Consider the following 23,255-nt stretch of genomic DNA (forward strand, 5'->3'; position numbering starts at 1 on the left):
AACCTCTGCCTCCTTCCCATCTGCCTGACCTCTTGGATGGATTTCCCTTGGGTTCAGGTGATGGGTTTGGCGGCTATCGGCCTGTTGTCGACCCTACAGGTGCGTAGGGTTCTTTTGGCCTCTTTTTTTTTTATATATCATCTTTTCCTAACTGCTTTTTGTTTTTTGCAGTGTCGGATTCCAATGAAGTGTATGTTCCACGATGGAACATCCGCCGAGGAACAACCCTTCGCACGCCTGTGGAGTGCGTGGAGTGGGCTCGTCACGCAGCTCCCAGTGGTGCGTTGGGGGAAGCCATGGCTAGCTACCAGGAGGGTAGGCTAACCAATGAGCTTCGGATTCTCCTGGCCCGGATGCAGCCGCGCGTCGAGCTGCTTTGTCGTGAAAACGACAAGTTAAAAGCAGCTCGTATCTAAGAAGTAGCTCAGGCGCGGGCTGTCCGAGAGGAGAATAGGAGGCTCTCCGCCGTTGCTGCGAAGAAGGAGAAGGCCTTCAAGGCCCTTGAAGTTGAAGTTCAGGCCCGTCTCGAGGCCCGTTCCAAGGTGACCAAGCTGTTAATGAACAGCTTCGGCTGGCTAAGGAAACTGCTCGGAACGCAACTGAAAGGGCCACCAAGGCTGAAGCTGTTGCTGAGCCTCTACGCCTCGAGAATGAGGAACTTAAAGCCAAACTAGAGGCGTTTCAACAGGCTCATGATGCCTTGGCGATGGAAGACGCCAAGAAGCTCCAAGAGATCTTGGACCAGAGGGGGGTGCTTGACCATACTGAGCGGAAGCTAAAGGGCGTTGAAGAGGCTGCGGCTAAAGAAGTGTTGCTTGCCAACCTCAACAAAAGTGAAGCCGAACGCGCCCGTAACCAAGCTCAAGCTGCCCTCCAGGAAGCTCTGGTTACCAAGGAATGGCTTCTTCGAGAAGCGTTGTCTCAGGTATGCGTAATTTCATATCTTTACACTTTTCTTTGCACATAAAAAGGGTTCTGACACTTGTATTTTTTCTTGTAGGTTGTGCATCGAGTCTTTATGGACACATCATACGACGATGCCATGAGCGCAGCCCTCAACGCTTCTCATGAGGATGGGGAAAAGGCCGGCTTCCTGCTTGGTCTAGGGTTCGTTGAGAAAGGCATCCCGCCTTCCAACTTCCCTTTGTATGATGTGGATACTGAAGCTGTTTATGACCAAGCAGTGAACCAGTATGCCGCCTTCCCGCATCCGGTGGTGGAGAAGGTGAACGAAGTTGCTGCTGCTGATGATGGGCTAGCTATCCTTAAAGCTTTCCTTGAACCGCCACGCTCTACTGATGGTGCGGGTCCAAGTGGAAGTGGTCCTGAAGCTTGATCCTGAAGATCCCTTTCCACCATTAGAGTAGATTTTTATTTTTGTATAGCTTCTTTTGTATGCGGGTATGCACCCAGCAATCTTTGTAATATTTGAATTTTGATGGAATAAAGATTATGTGTTAATTCCTTGCCTTGTTTATTTTACGCATGTTTTGATTTAACTTAGCAATTTCTTTAGTACTTAGATAAGTTAACTTTTTAACGTGGCAAATTATAAGTTTATGTTTCGCTTCCTCTTTCATGATTGTGCGGGTATGACCGTCACTTACACTTAGTAGGATGGCTTAACTTTACTTATATCTGACCTGCGTGGAAGTTTTCCTCATCTTTTCCTTTGAAATTTTCTAAGTGTTTAGAATAAGTTAACCTTTGAACGTGGTAGATAATAGGTTGAAGTTTTGCCTCCTCGTTCGTGATTGTGCGGGTAAGACCGTCACTTGCACTTAGTAGGATGGCTAAACTTTGCCTACATCTGACCTGCGTGGAGGTTTTCCTTATCTTTTCTTTTGATTTTTTTACCGTTTTATGTGTTTATGCGGGTTTTGCCGCCTTCCACACGTAACGACTTACTTCTTCCCATATTTATGCGGTGAATACCGGCATATCAGTGTGGGAAGTTCATAAGTATCAAGGTAAGGCTATCAACACATTGTGAAAGGAGAATCATTTCCATTAGAAGTGGCTCTAGGCCTTTTCTTTACAAGTTTGGAATTGATCTACATGTAACATTTGCGTAATTGAGCTCCATTCCATGTTCTTGGGATGGGAGTGCCATCGAGGCTTTCGAGCCGGTACGCGCCCTTTCCCAGAACTTCTTTGATAATGTATGGCCCTTCCCAGACCGGGGCCAGTTTTCCTGGGCGTTGTTGGTTCGAAGCCTCGTTGTTACGCAGTATGTAGTCTCCTACATTGAAGTTGCAGAGTTTTACCCGCGTGTTGTAGTACTTTTGCATTTGTCGCTTGTAGTTCTCTTCACGCACTGCGGCTAAGTCTCTGCGTTCCTCGGTTAGCATGAGGTCTAACCGTCTTTCCGCATCATTGTCTTCTGGCTGAATCAAGACCCTTGGTGAGGGTAAACCAATTTCGACCGGGACCATGGCTTCAGTGCCATAAATGAGACTGAACGGGGTTTCTCCCGTACTGGCCTTTTTCAGCGTTCTGTTTGCCCAAAGGACGTGCCGAAGCTCGTCCACCCAGCCGGATCTGTGTTCCAAGAGTCTTTTCTTTATGCATTCGACGATGCTCTTATTTGCTCTTTCTACCTCACCATTACCCTGCGGGTGCGCCACTGAGGTAAAAGTGTGGGTGATTTGAAGTTCTTCCAGCCACTTTTGTAGCTTCTTGTCAGCAAAGTTGGTGCCGTTATCGCTCACCAAATTCTGTGGAAGTCCAAAACGACAAATAATAAATTCCCAAATAAATTTTTTGATATGTTTCGCGGTTGTTTGGGCTAAGGGTTTTGCTTCTATCCACTTGGTGAAGTAGTCGATGGCTACCACTAGGAACTGAACATTTCCTGCTGCTGTAGGAAATGGGCCTGTCACATCGATGGCCCACTTCTGAAATGGCCATGAAGAGGTGACTGGAACAAGTTCATTCTTCGGGCGATGCGTGTTGGGTGCGTAGAGCTGACAAGACCTGCACTTTCTGATGTATGCCAGCGCATCCGTATGCATCCCCGGCCAAAAGTATCCCGCGTTGTTTAGCTTAGCTACAACAGCGCGTGGACCTGCGTGTACTCCACAGATGCCTTCGTGTACTTCCCTTATGAGGTAGTCAGCATCTTGGTTGTCCTCACATCTTAAGAGTGGGCCAAGAAAGTTACGTCTGTAAAGGATGTCATCGATGAGTTGATAATTCAGTGCTTTACAGCGTAGTTTTCTTGCCTGTGTTTTTGACTCTGGTAGTGTACCTGCCGCAAGGTAATTTATTATTGGTGTCATCCACGTTTCTGTGCCGGTTTGGATGACACAAATTTCCTTGTGCGGGACTGAAGGTGCCTCGAGGAGTTCAATGCGGATGTCCTTTCCCAAGTGGGTGAAGGCTAATGATGCAAGCTTGCTTAACGCATCCGCAGATTTGTTTTCACTACGCTTGACGTGTATGACTTTGCAATCGTTAAAATCGCGCATAAGGGTTTTTGCTTGTGCGAGGTACAGGGCCATTGTGTCGTTCACGGCCGTGTACGTCCCGTTGATTTGGTTGGCTACTAACATGGAATCCACGTGGGCTTCCAAGTGTTTCACTCCCATCTTACGCGCAATTCTCAGCCCGGCCAAGAATGCTTCATACTCGGCTTCGTTATTCGTACTTGGAAAATCCAGTCGAATAGCGTAAGTGTATTCTTGGCCTGCTGGGTTGGTGAGTTTCAGCCCTGCGCCTGAACCCTCGTTAATGGCTGCTCGATCAGTGTAGAGTCGCCAGACATCATTGATGTCCTGTGCTGGAGAGGGTTGAGCCTCTTCCTGGCACTCTTTTTCCCGCGATGCAGGCACTTCCGCAATAAAGTCGGCCAAAACCTGGCCTTTTATGGTTGGTCTTGGCTTATACTTTATCGCGTATTCCCCCAACTCAATTGCCCATTTGGCTAGGCGTCCCGATAACTCGGGTTTGCGTAGAACGTTTGCAAGTTTGAAGTTGGAGAGAATGGTGATTGGGTGACCCTGGAAATATCGTCTTAACCTGCGTGAAGCGTGTATAAGTGCTAAGACTAATTTTTCGAGGGTAGAGTACCGGGTTTCTACGTCTGTTAGGATACGGCTGACATAATAGATTGGCATCTGGATGCCTTTTCGTTCAACTAGCAGGACCGCCCCGGTTGCTCTATCTGTTGCGGAAAGGTATAGGATTAACTCCTCCCCCGCTTTTGGTGCTGTGAGCGTTGGGAGTTCGATCAAGCGTGACCGAATCTCCTGAAAAGCTGCTTCCGCTTCTGGTGTCCAGCGGAAGTGCGTTTTCTTTAAACAGTTTCTCAACGTTGACACGAAAGGAAACGACTTATCCGCGTGGTTTGCCAAAAAGCGATTAAGTTCGACTAGTCGTCCATTCAGTGTCTGAGCCTGTTTGATGGTAGTAGGTGATTCCATTTTGATAATGGCTTCGACCTTTTCAGGGTTCGCTCTGAAGCCATCTTTAGTGACGATGACCCCCAAGAACTTCCCTTCTTCCATTCCAAAGGCACACTTGCTCGGGTTGAGCTTCATGTTTATCTTCCTGAGCGTGTTGAAAGTTTCTTCGATGTCTTTCAACATCGCTTCTGCGTCAGGGCTTTTGATGACCAAGTCATCCATGTAGACTTCCAAGTTCCTCCCAATTTGGGCATGAAACTGGTTGTCCATCAGGCGTTGGTATGTGGACCCGGCATTCTTAAGTCCAAATGGCATCATTTGATAACAAAATGTGCCATCGGGCGTCCGAAAAGCGGTTTTGTCCTGATCATCAACGGCCATGTGGATTTGATGGTACCCCTTATACGCATCCAGGAAGCATTTAAGGCGAAACGGTGCTAACGAATCCACCTTAAGATCAATTTCGGGTAACGGATAACAATCTTTGGGGCATGCTTTGTTTAAGTCCTTGAAATCTATGCACATGCGCCATTGTTTGTTATTCTTCGGTACCATAACGGGATTTGCAACCCATGTTTGATATCTGCTAACGCGTAAGATGCCTGCGTCAAGGAGTTCCTTGACTTGGGTTCTACACGCGTTAGTTTGTTATGGTTACTCTGCGCTTTTGTACGACTGGCGTAACAGCCGGATTGCACTTGAGCTTATGCTCTGCCTTACTTCGGGGTACACCAGTCATGTCAGCTGGTGTCCACGCGAAGATGTCAGCGTTTTTCTGTAGTAAGCGTTTGAGTAAGGTGCGTGTGGGATCAACAACTGTTGGGCCAATGGTAACGGCCTGGTCAGGGTATTTGCCATTGAAGGCCCATCTTTCCGGTTCGGTGATGGTTGGTTTAGCCATATTTGGTTTGGGTTTAGATGAAACAGATGCGATGCATACCTGGGGAATGCCGGTGATCATCGCTACACCCTCAGCTGTTGGCCATCCCATCATGCCATGGACTGAAGATACCACGGCGTTGAATCTTGCCATCCCGTCTCTTCCGAAGAGAATGTCGTATGTGTGGTGTGGCTTCCTCATCACGACAAAATCCACATCTTCTGTGCGTGAGTGATTCCCGTCCGTAAGAGTGACGGGGAAAGATAGGATACCCAGGGGGTGTTTGTGCTGCCGTCGAACCCTTCCATCGAGGCGTAGACCGTTTCCAGGCGTTCCTTGTCTTCGTCATCTAGCTTGTCGAAGAACTGCCTGTACATCACCGTTTACGAGGCGCCGTTGTCAGCAAGAGTGCGAGAAGTGATGTAGTGCCCCAGCTGGCTTTTGATGACGATAGGGCCTTCTTTGCTGGGTCCTCCTGGCACTCGCGGGAAGCGCACCTCAGCTTCCTTCCACGCGCATGGTTCTGTCGCTCGCCTTTTTCTTCCTCTGATGTTGCCATGAACCATGTTGATGCTGATGTCAACGGGCTTTCGTCCGTTGCCTCTGTACCGGTTATCATTCCTTCCTCCCTTCTTGATTGATGCCACAAGGTGTGCAAGTCTTCCATCCTTGACGAATGTTTCAACAATATCCTTCAAGGATGTACACTCCTCCGTACTATGACTTTTTGTCCCGTGGAAGTCACAGGATTTGCTTTGATCCGCATTAGGTCGCTGCCGGATCATTGGAGCTTTTGGCCATGGTAGTTTTTCGGTGGCAAATATCTCCGTGACGCTTTTGGTGAGTGGCGTCCACCGGTGTTTTCGGCTTGAAGGGTGTGTGTTATCCCTTCCGCCAACAAGAGGGCGAGAGCTGGATGAGGTGTCAAAGTTTACCCTTGACTGCCAAATACCTAGCTTCCTCTTTTTGTTCTGCCGGGCGATCCGAACATTGTTTTCTCTAGTCCTTTGCGTGTAGAGGTGTGTACTCTGGGGAAGATCCCTTCCCAGTTGCTTCTCCGTCTCGGCAAAGCGCTTGGCCGCCGTCATGATGGCATCCCATGTGGAAGGCATGCCGTCCTTACCCGTCAATGTGCGGATAAGCTCTGGGTATTCGGCGCCCTGGATGAAAGCGGCGCGAACAAGATCTTTACTTATGTTGCCCAGACTCAGCTTTTTGGAGTTGAAGCGAGTGATGAAGTCTAGTAAAGATTCATCCTCCTCTCTAACGCAGTTGAGGATCGTCCACTGTTCTTCAGTATATTTCCTCTGTTGGCTGAAGTGTTGGCTGAACTTGTTCTGAAAGTCCGCCCAATCATAGATGTGGTGGACCGGTAAACGATCGAATCATGCCCTGGCCGCTCCAACCAGAGTCATCTAGAACATATAACACCACGTGGGTTCCGTCCAGTTACTGACGGTTGCCCCCGCAATGAATCTGTTCAAGTGTTCGTCTGGGTCGGATAGACCATCATAAGTGCCGATGTTGGATATTTGTTTGGCACTTCTCGGGGCGATTGCTTCCGCAATGTCCCTTGCAAACTTGGACTTTCCTGCATTTGCAGCAGTTGGTCTAAAGGTTTTGGAGAAGTCACGTGGGTTTCTCCCCGCGTTCGTTGGTTTAAAGGTTTCTCCAAAATTCCTTGTCGGTTGGAAGTCCGTTTCCTTACGCTTCCCTTTTGCCTTATGGCGAGGGTTTGCGTCGGTATCGGATTCTTCCCGCTCATCGTCCGAGCACTCGCACTCACTGTTCATGTTGAGATGTTGGCGAGTACTGCCGAATTCGTCAGCCTGTTGAAGTGAACGCAAGCGTTCATCCAACTCAGCTTGGAACTCTTTCTGACGTGCTTCGGCCCACGCCTTAACTTGATCGAGTGTTTGGCGAGGGACCCTCGTCCGTTTCTCCAACTGGGCATCAGTGAACCCCAGTGAAATATTGTTTACTGCACTTGTCCCGGCTTGGGTAACCGGGGTAGTGTTCGTAAAATTTGTATAACCGCCGGTGTTCCCCCCATTTGCTGGGGTTGTGGTTACCGAGGTTTCTTGGTCACTTACTGGCTTTGGGACCGGAGTAACGTTAACCATTTCTTCAGAAATTTTGAAAAAACTAAGAATTAGTTCTAGCTTTTATGCACGGATGGCGCCAATGAAGAAACACTAAGTGACCCCGGGCAGATTACGGATAATCTGGGGGTTAAATAGATGTTTCCCACGAGGATGAGGTCCAGCAAAGAAAGTTGTTCTTCAGGTGACCTGCAAAACAGACACCGTAAGCTCGTCACTGAGAAGGGGGGGTTCCTCCTTGTGACCACCCTCCGGCGTGAGAATCAGACTAGATTGCTCTGAATAGAAGTGTATATTAAGAGATTGCTAGAGAAGATAAGATAATGAGATATCAGATAATGTCCTTACCATTCCAAGGTGTTGGAGTATTTATAGCCGAAGGTAGGTTTCCAAGAAGGTACAGCCGGCTGAATAGTATTCCTGTTCTACCAACAGTGGGCTACGCACAAGCCATGCTGGTTGGTGGATAGGCTGCGGCCGATAGTGACAAGGCCGGCTGTATACTGTTCCTTTACTGCCGGCTATGCACTGTTCCACCAACTGTAGGCTACGCACGTCCCACAGTAAGGGTTGGTGAGTAGGCAGCGGATAATAGTGACAAACAGTACTAGAGGGTGCTCCTCCTCGTACTGTTGTCGGTGAGCTGTCACCCTGTGATTGGTTCATGGGCTGTTTTGGTCAGATCGTCTATTTTGCCCATACCTTGGCAGGTATAGTACAAAAGATCTTCCAGAAGCATACGGACTGGCTCATTTGGGCGGGAGTATTCCCGCCTTGCTCATTCCTTCAGGTGACATTACTGAAGTATCAAGAGTTAGTGCCTTGTGCGTGTAGCCTTGCTATCAGTGCGGGTAGCCTTCCCTGATGGCTTGTATCCGCAACTGCGGGAACAAGCGGGGTACTTCACCATTGGGAGGCTTTCCCTGCGGGAACAGCTGGCGTACTGCGCGTAAGGTCTTCATCTCTGAGCATGGTGGGTCCTGCGGAAGCAGTTGGTCGTTGCGCAGACGTCCCTCTTCAAGGTGAGTCTTGCGGGTCCAACTGGGCTCTGCTGGGACCTACCTCTTCAGTTTCTATGAAACATAAAAAGCTCAAAATCTTAAATTATGAATTGTTGTATATGAAACATCTTACCTCAACCGACATGATCTGAACCTTGGATCTAAAAGTAAATGGTGTAGCAGCCATCAGTGACTTCCCAGCACACATTTAATTTTACTATCCAAAGTTGTCTTACCGACAACCATAACTCTTATTTGTGTCCATAAAAAAAATAAAAAAAGATCACTATTTGGTATTGTTTTATGGTTCTGTTGTCTTACTAGAATTTGTTTTAGATATTACTTTTATTTGGTATCAATGAATTTTATTTTTTTTTGAAAGGCGGTATTGCATTAGACTGCACCAACTGGTAAGCTACTTGCCGAACAAAAAACAGAGAAACTACATGACTAGAAGCGGTTTCTCTTCCACTCTATCCGAGAAGTTTGACACTTTTTTTCCATACACGAGTACCAAAAAGGAGATATAAACATCATCAAAAAATAATGTCTTCATACTATTCTTTGAGAAGACCGTATCATTCCGAAACTTCCAAATAGACAACCACGTAACAAAAATAATTGTGCCCATCAGACCATCATTTCTTTCTTAGCCAAACTTGACGCCGAGCTATCAAGCCAATTCACAAGATCTAAATGGAATCTCAAAACCGAGAAATTCTATACTAACCATTGTTCTTACTCACCATACACATATGAACTTTGTTTCTGACCCATTCAAACACAGGGGACTGTTAGTAGTCAAGACATCAACACCCTTAAGAGCCAAATTCATTATTTGGTATTAAGAAATTAAAGTGGACTTTATCATAAGGGTTTGTACTTTAAAAACTAACGACATATTCTTGCAAAAACACGTGTAAACATTATGTTTGCTTTGTTATGCAATCATTAAAACAAATTGTGTATCTTAAACATTTAAAAGTATTATGATCCAAATTGTCAATCTTAATTATAGTATACCTTTAAGTTTTTATGCTCCAATGGTGGGTACCTTTAAAATGCTCACCATAATAGAAGGGACATGACCTCACAATTTAAAGGTGTATCATACCCCACCTTCTTGTAACATCATTATGAAGTTTATCTTGATGAATTCTCTGTCGTTAAAAATACATTTGATTAATGTAATGTGTATGTATATATCCAGTATTCTAGTTCAATTTAAATTATTATTATTATTATTATTATTATTATTATTATTATTATTTTTGAGAAAAATCTAAAAATAGTTGTTTTAATCTTGAAAGTTATTTTATTTAGATATAATTGGTATAAATTTATTTTTAAAGCTAAGACAGGTACTTGTAAGAGTTTAAGTACCGATCGATATACTTAATTAAGTTTAAAAACCATAAGAAAATGATACAAAGCCTAGAAACTTAATGTCACAAGGAAGTTAATGACTGAAACAAAATTATATCAAAATTCATTCTAAAGCTTTGAAATAAAGAATTATGCTTTACGTAGATTAATGGCTTTTGAGTTCTACAGACGATTGATGCGAACAATAGAGGAATGATGATGTAGGCGTTAGAGTTTTAGACGTCTCAATCCACTTGTTCGATTTCGTAGACTGTATGATTCTATCCACCCCCCCCCCCCCTTGCTATTTTTCGTTTATATATATATATATATATGCATTACACAAATGTACATTGGAGAAGCTTAATGGAAGGTCGGGGTCACAGCCCCCCCCCCCTTCCCAGCACGTTTTCTTCAAGCATATGTAATATAATATTTGTATAATTGTATATACATATGTGCATGTATGTACATATATAGCATATATATAACATGTATAACTTTTCAGCATTCGAAGAAATGTATATGATAAAGAGAGAGGGAACTCAGACCGTAAATGAGAAGAGAGTAAATAAGGAGAGAGAAAAGGGTGACCCGCAGAGGAAAGATGAGCAGTTCACGAACAACGCTCGCATGAAGAAGAAAGAAGGGGTCCACAATGCTCTAAATGGATTCTATATCAAGTTAACATAGTAAGAGAAAATGTCAACTTTGACCAAAAGTAGTGATCAAAATCAAAGTCTCTGTAACCTAAAAGCTAGAAGAAAAGGTTGAGACACTCAATGGTATATTGGGCATAGCCTAGGAGAAGTTTTTGACACAAATTATGAACGGCCCACTAAAATCTAGGTTTTCTACTTTTAAACATGTCATGGGTACATGCATTCAACATGCATACCCAACCTTAGCCATAGAACCGCCCATGTAAGGGCCCAACATAGACTTATTGACCACATTCAAAGAAAACAAGGCATATATGCCATTTATCTTAAACAGTTGCCCTTTTGTGTTTATGTGGATTTTATGTCAATCAACAAGCTTCTTTTACAACAAAGATTTTTGGATGTAAACTAGGGGGTTTTGTTCTTTAGACATGTAACCCCACCCCACCCCACCCCTAAAGACAGTTTAGCACAAAGAGGGACATAAAGATGAGACCATGTTATGTTGCATACCCTTTTAACCGTGAGCTTTGACTTTTGAATTTGTTACTTAACAAGCAAGAATAATATAAAGGGTAACAAGTAATGAGCCAAGAAACTAAAGTGTGAAACTATGAAGTAGTGTGGTGAGACCGGTTCACGGGTGCAAAGTGAAACTAAAATTCTATGCAGTCGATATCGCTGATTCATATATCAGTGATAGTGATATATCGGTTATCGGTCCATTGGTAAAATATCAGTTAGAATATCGTACCGATAATATCAACGATATTGACCGATATTGGGCCAACATTTGACCATTACCCGATATTAGTGTTTTTAAGTCTTAATTGTCAATTTTAGTGTTTTAAGTCTTAATTAGGTCATACTTGCTACGATTGTTAGTGTCTCGCAAGTTGTAAAAGGTAAATATGTTACATGTTATGAGAGTACTATATTGAATTACTAGTGTTAGATTTCTATATTTATGAATTTTACATGATATTAAAATTACCGATATCCCAGTGATGTCTCACCACGATAACCGATATCTTAGATATTAGTACTTGACCGATACCTGATATTTTTCTGCATTAAATGCTTAACTAAAATTTAACTTTTTTATAACCTTCTTTTGTTGCAATCATATGATTGAACAAGTTAAAATTGAAGAAACAAACATAGTGGAGATGAAACATGTGCATGTGGATATGTGTTTTTTCTGTAGGCCCCATAAATCATTCGATTCAAAAATCACTGCGAATATATAAAGCTTTTACTCTCATAAAACCGAAAACAAATTTAGGGGCTCGTAATTTGTAAATGCCTAAAGCGGTCGATTTTCTCTTACACCGTAAGGGTACTATGATTACCAATTTTGTTATGGCGATTGTCTAATCGAGAAACGATAACAAAGAAAAGAGCTTAAATCTTTTCCAGTGATTACCTAGAATAGTTGTAACTAGATGTGATTACAAATGATCATCATATTAGTTGTAACTAAATGTGCATCTATCAACAATATGTCAATATGCACTTTCATGTAAGAGTGTTATGAGAGGTGACACTAGGATGGAGATGATATGTAGACATGTGCCCTTTAGAGATTGAAAAAAAAATGTTAACTTTATAATTGTTAATTGGAATGTTTAAACAACTAAACTTATGTACTAGTGGTTAAGGTGTTATATCTAAATGACATCAGTGTGAACTTGAGTTTTGACTCTTAGCAACCCCTTTTGTTTTCTTTTCTTTTTTTTTAATAGTGTTTTTTTCTTTTTTCTATATATAAAAAGGTTTATTGGATTTTAATAATCTCTATTGAATGGAATTGGCCGATAACAATCTCTATTTATTTTATCATCACCGACAATCCCAGTTTTAAAAAAGTTGGCCCCCAATGGTCCCCATTAAAAATGACTTAACGACATTACACTTTTTCCGAATTTTAAAATAATGTTTTTAGGGTTTTTTATCCGAAGGAGGATACGAGTCGATTGATGTAAAATTTAGTTCGAAGACAAAACAATGCTTCAATTTAGGTTTTTAAACTTACAATTAAAAAAAATCAAGCCGTTTGAAACACCGTTTCGAGCAAAGTTTTACATCAATCGACTCGTATCCTTCTTGCGATCAAAAGTCCTTAAACATTAGTTTGAAATTTAGAAAAAAAAATAACGGCGTTACGTCCTTTTTAACGGGTGACCACTAAGTGCCAACTTTTTTAAATTTGAAACGTCAGTGACGATAAAATGAATAGGGATTATAATAGTTACTTATGAATTATGATACTATAAATAAAATTATAAAAATGCCCATTATCCCAAAAAAGATTCATATTTTAGGACTCAAAATAAGGTGAACTGCATGCTCACTAGTCACTATGAAGTCTTTTTAAGGGATATAGTGCAATAAATAGCTTTTATGATTTATGAATATAGCAACCAAATAGGTGGACACAATTCCACTAAGTTGCTTTAATATATAATAAAAAGTGTTGTCAATGGGTCAAGAATTGATTAAAATTCAATTAATTAAAATATATTAATTTAGTCAAAGCTCACATCCACAACTAATCATTCAAAACCCTCAATAATACTTCCATGAAGTTTGCTTGTCTTCATCTAATTATGATTTAATAAACCAAAACTAAGAGCATTCTCATCCAACCCCTCATTTTATGTGAGGGGTGTTTTTATAATTTAGAGAGTGATTCAGGGTGTTGTGAGTGAAGAGTTTTTATATTTTAGAAAAAGTAGTGATTTTCTGTATATTTGAAAAGTTACTGTTCATCCCATATAATTTTTTAATATATTTTGAAAGTGATTGTGAGTGAAGGAAAAAGAAAAGGTAATGATAAAAGTTATAAGAAGTATTATTTAATTGAAATAGAGAGAGAAAATGTAGTGAATTTTAGTGTAATTTTTGGTTTAGGGATAGGGAGTGGGATGAGAATGCTCTAAGAGCATTCTCATCCAACCCCTCATATTATGTGAGGGGTGTTTTTATAATTTAGAGAGTGATTCAAGGTGTTGTGAGTGAAGAGTTTTTATATTTTAGAAAAAGTAGTGATTTTTCTGTATATTTGAAAAGTTACTGTTCATCCCCTATAATTTTTTAATATATTTTGAAAGTGGTTGTGAGTGAAGGAAAGAGAAAAGGTAATGATAAAAGGTATAAAAAGTATTATTTAATTGAAATGGAGAAAGAAAATAAAGTAAGTTTTAGTGTAATTTTTTGTTTGGAGATAGAGGGTGGGATGAGAATGCTCTAAAAGTTTGCAAAGACAAAATCTAACTGCAATTAAATCTTCTTCTTGTCTTCAAGTAGTATTATTTGCATTAGTTTTTGGTACAAACCTATTGTTTTTGTGATTACCGAATATATTAAAAAATTTATTTTAAATGAATAATACACTATTAGATTGTAAAAACTCAAAATATATAGCATCGAGGGACTCAGCCGTTGACGCAAAATAGAACAAGTTTGAGACAGGAAAACGAAATAGGTGGCCCGACTGGATAAAGGTTATCAACAATAACCTAGAGGCCTAGCATGACATTCCACCATTATCAACAAAGATCAAATGAATATACTAGACCATGTGTAGTCAAAACTCTACACACAATGACGTTGTGTGATATGTGGCGTCTCAGTAAGCAATGAAGAGCTTTGCAAAATAATGGTATAGTAAAAAGCCTCAAAACTCGAAAAATATATGATCAGCAAGAAGGGATGAGGAGAGGCGTTTTGTAGAAAACCCTCAGTGCCAAAACTTAGCTCAAAACTTGGAGGGAGACAGCGTTCGTAGAGTTTTGGGGGGATTTTTGAGGGAGGGGGGGGTGGGGAAACGCCCACTACTGCACTACAGATGGTCTTATACTCCAAGCGTGTAGAAAGCGCCCACGAGCGAGTGATCCCGACATTGGCTCCTAAGTGCGAGAGAACTTTCAACAAGTGATTGATGTTCCTTATTTATCGAACCCTAAATGTGTCAGCAACTCATGTACGGTGTAATGGCTTGGTCGGATCCTCATCTTGTCGAGGCTTAAAAATGTTGAAACAAAGCTTCATCAAAGCCCGGTCATAATGGCTAGGTTAAAAACTAATATTCGGATTCATCATAACAAAATAACAATTTTGACGACCCTTATTTTCTAACAAACATAATGATCCAAAATACTTTCAAAATGAAAATAATAGTTGGAACATGAGTAAATACATCATAAAAAGAATCCAAAAACATAGTTCATAAAGCAATTAAACACCAAACAAAAACCTAACAAGGTAACCAAGTTTTTCGTCGACAAAGTAAAAAACCAGAACATAAAACGGCCCGTTTACCAGATTAAAATCTTGGAAACCTATAATTACCCTCATGAGAAATTGCGGAAACTTAAGCCTTGGAAGCAGTCTTTTCTTTGGCCTTTTGGATCTTTAGCACCTTTTTCACAATCTTTTGTTCTTCAACCAAAAAAGCCCGAATGATCCTGAAATAACACATCCATCAATATATATTCAATAACTAACAAACGCAAAAAAAAATTAAAATTTAAAAAAAATTAAAAATAATAAATTTATATAATTATATTACCTTTCCCTCACGGCACCGGCTGAAAGTACTCCACCATAAGCACGATTAACAGTTCTTCGGTTCCTAGATAATCTTGACCTCTTGTATTCAGCAGGTCTCAAATGTGGAATCTGCATAAACAAGACATTTTTTTACAATTGATTAGTTTAATTACCGTGATAATACAAGTCATACTAAATATAACATAAGAAATCAGATATTTAATGGCATACAAATTCTCCACATTTACAAAAAAAAAATTAATCTTAGAAAAATATATGATCATATTCAACAAAAACAATTGACGATTACTAGATATATCTCAAAAAAATATCCGCAAAGCTTAAATTTATACTATTATTACTATATCGTACTTAAAGTGATACTATAAAGTAATTCAAGAGTGACCATTTGATGATGAGTCTAAACCACAATTAGACTATCCTTAATAAAACTAGCTGAAAAACTTGATTTGAAACGACCTAAGCTCAGCTCGGCTCGGTTTGATGGCTCGACCTTAGGCTCATTTTAACTTCAAGATCGAGCTCGACCTAGCCAAGCTTCTTGAAAAACTTCAAGCTCAAGCTCGAACCCAACCTGGCTCAACTCGGGAACAACCCTAGCCACAAGATTCATATCTCATACATCAAACATCATGATTTTTTTATTATTATTTTTGAATATTTTTTTGAGGGGTTTTTATCTTAATATAAAATCCCTCAAAAAAAATTCAAAAAATTCATAACTCAAAATATAAATAAAAAACAAAGAATAAAGAAAAAACTAAAATGTTTCCGTCGTTATCCTCAATTAAAAAAACTCATTCTGACTCGTTTCGATTCTAACCTGTGTTCTGACCCAAACCAAAACAACCCTTTTTTAATTGACTCGTTTTGACCCTAACCCGTTTCAACCCATGACTATTTTTTTAAAAGTTAGTACTTTTGTATTATTTTTTATTATGGAATCATTTATTTTTGGTTATTTTTGGAGTTCAAGTTGCATTTATAGGTAATTATAAGATAAATTATTCAACCGGTTGAACTCCGCGTATAAACCGATTCAACCGGTTTTACCATTTTTTAGCTCATTCTTAAAACATTGAGAATATCACAAATCAAAATCATAATACTATATATTATAAAATGTAATTCAAAAGTTGATTCTTTTAGCCTTTTTTATCCAATTTGGTATAAAATGTATTATGCAAACAACCAATAAATCCACTTGTAATTGTGCAAACAAGATAAATTTGTGATTATTAAGCTAACAATATGCAAATCTAATATAAAAAAAGACATTTTTACCCCTTGGATCCTCTTGCCAGTAACAGGGCATTTTGGTCCACTAGCTCTCTTCTTAGTAGTCTGATAAACCAACTTCCCACCTATTCAACACAAACCCACAAAAACCCATCAATCTTTTTGCATATCCAATCAATCAAATCCAAAATAAGCTTCAAAATGATGAAATTGGAATGAAGAATAATAAGATTACCTGGGGTTTTAACAACCCGGTGCTGATTGGATTTGGTGGCGTAGCTGTGGCGTTTACGGTATGTCAGCCGTTGAACCATTGTTTCCGGTTGCTGGTGGATGGAGGCTGAGATGATAAGGTGTATGTATATGAAGGTGTGCCCTAATTTGTTAGATTGTTAGTATTGTTGTTGTTGGGCCTTGATGTTATTATTATTAAGTTGGGCTGGAGTTTGGTTTTATTTGTTTTAAGTAAAAGCCCATAAGGCCATAACTGTAATAGTCGGAACTCAGAAGAGGTGGACAAAATCGGTTTTAAACTCAAACTGAACTGGTTTGGTCAACGACTGTTTAAAAATGGTTTGAGTTAAACTGGTTCGGCTTATAAACTGATTTAGAAGCAAGATAGGACGTTTTGGTCCAGGTCGGTTCGGTTTTAAACCGGTGTTCCTTAAACCGGTTTGGTAGATCTTAAGGGGAACCGGTCTTGGAACTGGCGGTTTGGGTCGGTTTGGGTGAAACTGATTCTTTTGTACACCTCAGAGTTAGAGGTGCACAAACCGGGTATTTTTAGGACTGGGTCGGGTAGGAACGCGTTCTGGGTATAGTCGGGTATTGGCAGGGTTTTGACCAGGTTTTCAGGGTTTTGGGTAGGGTCGGGTCAAGTTTGTCCGGGTATTTCCGGGTGCGGATCTGTGGAGAGATCTAATACCAGGTCGTACCCACGGATCATGTACGTGTAGGAATTGGTTTCGGGTCAGGTCCAAAACGGGGTATTTTATGCACCTCTAGTTAGAATAGAGCTTGGCAAGTTGGGTTTTTTCATTACCCGGTTCCGAGTTAGGTCAACATAGTCAATAACCGGTTCGGGTGGGAACCAGTTCCGGGTATGGTCGGGTTTTGACCGGTTTTGTCTGGTTTTGATTGGGTAGAGGTGGAACCGGTTCCACTAAGTCTAGTTTGGTTCCATGTCCTAGTACGGTTTCTTTGAGAATCTGAAACCTAGTTCTTACCCAGAGGTCGGGTATACCGCCATCGGGTCGAGTTTAATCCCACGTCTAAGTCAAATTAGTTACTAATCTATAAATTTGTTAGCAATTATAGTGAAAAGTTTTTGATATAAAGAGAATTGTATATGCTATAATTAGACATGGCGTGAATTTCTGACATTACAAGAAAATATAATATAAAGCGATAGAAAATTCGAGATAGGTGAGTTTAGTATAACGAGCTTGGTCGAATACGTGAACATATTTAGCTGAATAGATCGTGTTTGGTTAACCTGCTTGGTTGGTTGGTTAACCAAATCATTAACCAATCCTTTTTTTTTTAAAGAAAATGCTTTATGTCGTGAATTTAATTAGTTAGGTATTTTATGACAAAATTTAAAATTTAGTGAATTGACGTAAGATTTTATAATTAATTTGTTATATTATTTATGTTGGATCATTTATAACTTTTTAAAACCGAATCGATTATACAGTTCAACGAGGGATGAGGTAACACGCATGATTGTTAGAACATTTTAACAAGAAAAACACATTCAACATGTCAAAAAGATTAATGTGACAAACCAATTTTATACACGCCTCAATACAAGACACTTTTATGAAACGAAAAGAAAAGAGACTTGCAAACACAAAACAAATATACAACAATGTGTTAAAACTCATTTCCCCACCTTTTGTGGCTTTTGATCATCAAACAATGTCCTCATGTGGGGCCACCACAACACCTACTGGTGGCCCAGCTGAGGCTATTGCAAAATGTAGCCCCCGCCTTTGACCCGCTTGCAATACAAAAGCAATTTGTGATGCGGCAGCCTCCTGTTACAGTTTTTTGTCTGACAGGTCAAGCAGATACAACACAAAATTCTAGGCTTGTAAAGGAACCGAACAATCACGAAAGAAGCATGTTTGTTCATTTAACATTAATTGAGCAAACGATTGAACATGAACAGTTATACGAATGGGGGTTTTTTGGTCGTTAAGAAAATGAACATGTTCATGTTCGTTTGTGTTTGCTCTTGAACATTATGAATGAACCGCTCATGATTAATTGAGCTAATATAAACGAACATAACTGAGCAAAATCCAGTTAAAAAGAAACGTGAAGAACAATGTTTTGGGCCGAAAAAGTTATTAAAACCAGAGTAAGTTGTAAGGGCCAAAATATTTTAAATGAATTTATTAATGAACGTAGATGAACGAACTTAAACAAACATAAACGAACGTAAACAAACGAACGCTCATGAACAAATGACGCATGTGTTCATGTTCGTTTGTTTAACTAAATGAACAAAAAATTTGTTCAAGTCCATTCATCTATTAAATAAAAACGGTTCACAAACATTCGGTACGTTTAAAAGCCTACAAAACTCAACTAAAACAAAACAAAAGCCACCCTTAGTGTTCCGAGTTGTATTACATTATAATTTATATTATTACTTTTTATTTAAAGAAAGCAAATAAAAAAAATTGTTTTGGGCTTATCAAGATTGCAGCCTATGGTATATCAGGCTCGGTTCAGGTCAAAAAGTCAAACCTGTCTTTGCCTTCGACGTTGCAAGATGTTGATGGCCCAGGCCATAATGTAGCACGGAAGAAGAAACCCAGCAAGCCGAAGCAAGAAAAGCTATAATAAAACATAAACCAAATATTATATATATATATAGGGGAGATTTCAAATGAGAACCCCTTTGAGTTTTAAGAACTTGAAAGAACTCAGTGTAACGATTTTTTTTTTCGATTTTTTTTACACATGCTTAATATATGTAGGTTACATAGACGTAAAAAAATTACAGAATTTTTTACGCACCGAGTCAACTTTTTACACATGTGTAACGGACGTAAAAGTTAGTGTAATCAGTTACATCTTTATTATCTCTCCTACTTTGACTTTTTTGCCAGATTTAATCTCAACCACATATTCCAATCCATTTAATTAAATGTGTGGTCTAGAATGGAGTTCTTAAGTTCTTAAAACTCAACATGGTTCTTAAAAAATTTCTCTCCTATATATATATATAGGGTTAGGTTAGAATAAAAACTCACTTGAGTTGAGAAAACTCTAGAAACTCATCCTCAATCACATGTTTTTAATTAAAGATTAAATCTTGTGTTCCAATAAAAAATGTTAAAGTTAATTTACACTTTCTCTCTCATGAAAACATAAATAAAAACTAGTAAAAAATGTAAAAAAAATAGCAAAACATTTTTTTTGTATGTTTTCGATGTTTTGTATTAAATGTAACAACATATATTACATGTAACAAAAAAAAACGATGTTACATAGGGTTTTCACAACTCAAGCGGGTTTTCATTTTATACCTTGCCTATATATATATATATATATATATATATATAATTTTAATTAAGAAGTAAACCAACTTACAGTCAAGAAAGTAGTTGTATCTTCATCTCCTTCAGATTCTGGCGCAGTTACTGCATGCCTTACCAGCAGGAGTACCATTAACTACAAAAAAAATATAAAATAAAATAAAATAAAATTATAAAGGTGACACATTTAATTTTTTTTCAGCACTATCATTTTTTTTATATAAATATGGATTACAATTAAAACAGCTGAACGACAAAATGCAGCTCCACTGGCGTTTGATGCATTATAATCTTCAAATTCGGCTTCAAGAAAATGACGTTCGGCTTCAGCAATTGCCAAGAGACGCGGGTCGTTTAAATCCATAGGTGTCCCTGATATTTGCCATCCTCCCCTAATAAAAAAAATAATCCTAATAATTTCAATAATTACTAAAAAGAAACAATAAGTCTATTTTTGATGCACACACCTCCGAAAAATCAAGGATTTAGATTATTAAAATCATTGTAATAATATTTACTTTCTAATCATATAAAAACTAATCACTTATATAAGTCTTAAAATGGACATGTTTCTATATATACCCAAAAAAAAGAAAAAAAACATGTAATCCCAAAGATGTTTCGACCCACTTTCAGCCTGCGTGACTAAGGGGTGTTCAAAGTCAGATATCCGGACTTTCGGATATCCGAAAATATGTAAAAGAAAATAATAATTATAAAAAATTTAAAGGACTACAATTAAAAATATTTCGGATATCCGAAATATCCAAGCAATTATCCAAAGTATCAAAAAATTATCTGAAAAATTATCAGAATCCTGAAATATCCGAAAATTATCCAAATTATCCGAAATGTCCAAAAAATTATCCGAAATTTATAATAATATTTTTTATTTATTAATAATTAAAAAATAAATATTTTGGATAGTTCGGATATCTGAACCATCCGAAAAATTTCAAAATCACCATCCGAATCCGAAAATTTGGATATCCGAATTTTTGGATAATTCGGATATTTTTGAACACACCTGTGGCGTGACCTGGCCATATAATTTCTATCAAGGGCAATAATGACTAAGAAAGTTCATACAAAATTAAAAAACAAAAGAATGTATCACCCGATGTCTATAGTAGTCTCTTCCAAGCGTGATATAGGAGGTGGGGCAATATAACCAGGCTGGTAAGGCTGCATTATAGCAATGATAAGTATATACATAAGAATAGCATATTTAAGATTTATCCTAGAGTTGCATGATTTTTAAAAAACTCGACAGCCATTTTGTAAACTTAACGAAGACGTTTAAACTTGTCGAATTAGCTGACACTGCTATATACTTAAATGGCCATTAGAAATTTAAAAAACTGATGAAAATATTTATAAAAAAATAGTAAAAATCTATTATAATGGCAGCTTACTTGGTGGCATATTTCACAAGTGATGTCACCCTTTTCGTTGCACCAATGCTGAACACACTTTCTATGGGCATACTGCATAAACAAAAATATTAATGAGTATGCTAAATGTCAAATAGAAAGACAAGAACATATGAAAGCTTAATGGTGGACAAAAGGATTTTGAACAATAATCTGGATGGGCCGGACTCAATATATATAATTTTTTTTTATGCTGTTGAACGAAAAAGTTGGGTGCGCCGCGGCCCACCTTGGCCCACCCTAAGATCTGCCAATGGGTCAGGCTGTGCTACATGCAAAATGACCAAACAAGAGAAAGCATGCCTTGGCAACCAGCTCATGTTTATACTATTAGCATTTCATACTTTTGGTTTTTTTGCGTCTGAGTCTGTAGAGTTACTTAGTCGAGTCCAACGGGTCATGCATAGTAATGTTATGACCCCAAAATCAATGAGCGTAGATTTTAGAGGCATCGAGTCCAATGGGTCATGCTGTCTTATTATTATTATTATTATTATTATTATTATTATTATTATTCAAAATCAGATAACTCCTTACAAAATGCACATCTAAAACAACAATACACTAACTAACAAGCAATGCAGATTACCTTAAGACTACCGTTGCAGGAACACGGTATCTCTAAAGTATCAACCGAATCTTCCTCTTGGCAAATACGACACTCGGCTGCGTTTAATAAAGGTGCTTCCTCATCATCGTCTGTGGGCCCGTTTTCATCAACTGCACGAGTTGACTCAGTGGGGCCTGCCATCTCCCCTCTCTTTTTTAGGCTTTCCCTCACCTATCAGTTCATATACATAATCAAAGCTTATAAATTTAAGCGTATTGTAAAGATACACAAAACAAATAAAGCTAGAAACGAGCCAAGCTTTTTCGAGCTTGAGCCTGAACCTCAAATAAAGCCTTGTCTAACGACTCTCGTGTATTATTAAGTTTTACCTCTTTTGGAGGTACTAGACAAGCTAGGCACGCTTCGGTATTTTCTAAAAGTATATAAAGATAGTTAAAAACGTATATAAACTAATTAATAAATAATAAATGAGCCGAACCCCAACTTGAAAAATGCTCTTGAAAAATCGACTCACAAGCTGAGCACAAGCTTTCATAAGTCGGAACAAGCCAAAATCAAGCTCGAGCGTGGCTCGTTTACACCCCTGGTTTGTGTTCATTCATTTAAATGAATGGACATGCACAAGAAATTTCGTCCAATTAACTAAATGAACGAACACAAACAGACGTCATGTTCGTTTCCCTAAGGAATGAACAAGAAATTTTGTTCAGTTAGATGTTCATTAATCATTTGCTCGTCCAATAAAACCTTAGCGGACGAACATGAACAAAGCCTTGTTAAGCATGGCATCGCCTGCTACCATATAATCCAAACATATACAAGGGAAATTGGATTCTAATAATCCAAACTTTGCCCCGTTGGCCGGCGCTAATCCCAACTTAAAAAATACACTACAAAAGTCCCAAGTTTCATCCTGTTGACCAGCAACGAGCTTTTCACTAGCACGGCTATATTCCGTTAGTTTTCGCTTACGTGGACCAGCTTACGTCCATGTAAGCTGGTCCATGTCAGCGAAAACTAATGAAATATAGCCGCGCTAGTGAAAAGCTCGTTGTTGGTCAATAGGTTGAAACTTGGGACTGTTATGGTGTATTTTTTAAGTTGGGATTAGCGCCGGCCAATAAGGCAAAGTTTGACAATTTCCGCAAATATAAAAAGGTAAAAAAAAAAAAAAAAGGTTTTATGAATTTCGTAGGTAATATTATTATTATTATTATTATTATTATTATTATTATTATGAATAATAAAGAAAAGATACCTGAGAATGGAGAAGGAAAATAATGTGAGAGGAGAGAATGAGAATGAGATCGATTTGCTTCCTTCCGGCCAATGGAACGGAGGTTTTGGGGGAAACCACCACCGCGTTGATAATATTATTGTTGTCGCAAAATGGTTGATGAAAGAATTTGGGAGAAAATGATACTTCTTCCCTAAATTCACGGACGCCTTCTGTTTCTTTTTAACGGCTCC

General features: G+C 39.0%; 2 protein-coding genes across 2 annotated transcripts; both read right to left on the reverse strand.

The window, feature by feature from the left end:
- Positions 1-14,732: 14,732 nt before the first annotated feature.
- On the reverse strand, positions 14,733-16,587 carry LOC143579437 (large ribosomal subunit protein eL34-like). Its single transcript, XM_077062744.1, has 4 exons — positions 16,466-16,587; positions 16,276-16,355; positions 14,990-15,099; positions 14,733-14,885 (listed from the first exon to the last, which is right to left on the reverse strand). The coding sequence occupies exons 1-4, from the start codon at positions 16,542-16,544 to the stop codon at positions 14,792-14,794; spliced, it is 363 nt and encodes a 120-aa protein (XP_076918859.1). The 5' UTR covers positions 16,545-16,587; the 3' UTR covers positions 14,733-14,791.
- Positions 16,588-18,143: 1,556 nt separating this feature from the next.
- Positions 18,144-23,070, reverse strand: LOC143579425 (uncharacterized). Its single transcript, XM_077062735.1, has 8 exons — positions 23,044-23,070; positions 21,804-21,995; positions 21,197-21,268; positions 20,899-20,966; positions 20,017-20,173; positions 19,837-19,917; positions 18,988-19,077; positions 18,144-18,269 (listed from the first exon to the last, which is right to left on the reverse strand). The coding sequence occupies exons 2-8, from the start codon at positions 21,963-21,965 to the stop codon at positions 18,144-18,146; spliced, it is 756 nt and encodes a 251-aa protein (XP_076918850.1). The 5' UTR covers positions 21,966-21,995; positions 23,044-23,070.
- Between the last annotated feature and the right edge of the window lie 185 nt (positions 23,071-23,255).

This window comes from Bidens hawaiensis, unplaced genomic scaffold (assembly GCF_021521415.1).
Source record: "Bidens hawaiensis isolate Kalapana, Puna unplaced genomic scaffold, B.hawaiensis_p1.1 tig00029749_1, whole genome shotgun sequence".
Taxonomy (NCBI): Eukaryota; Viridiplantae; Streptophyta; class Magnoliopsida; order Asterales; family Asteraceae; genus Bidens; species Bidens hawaiensis.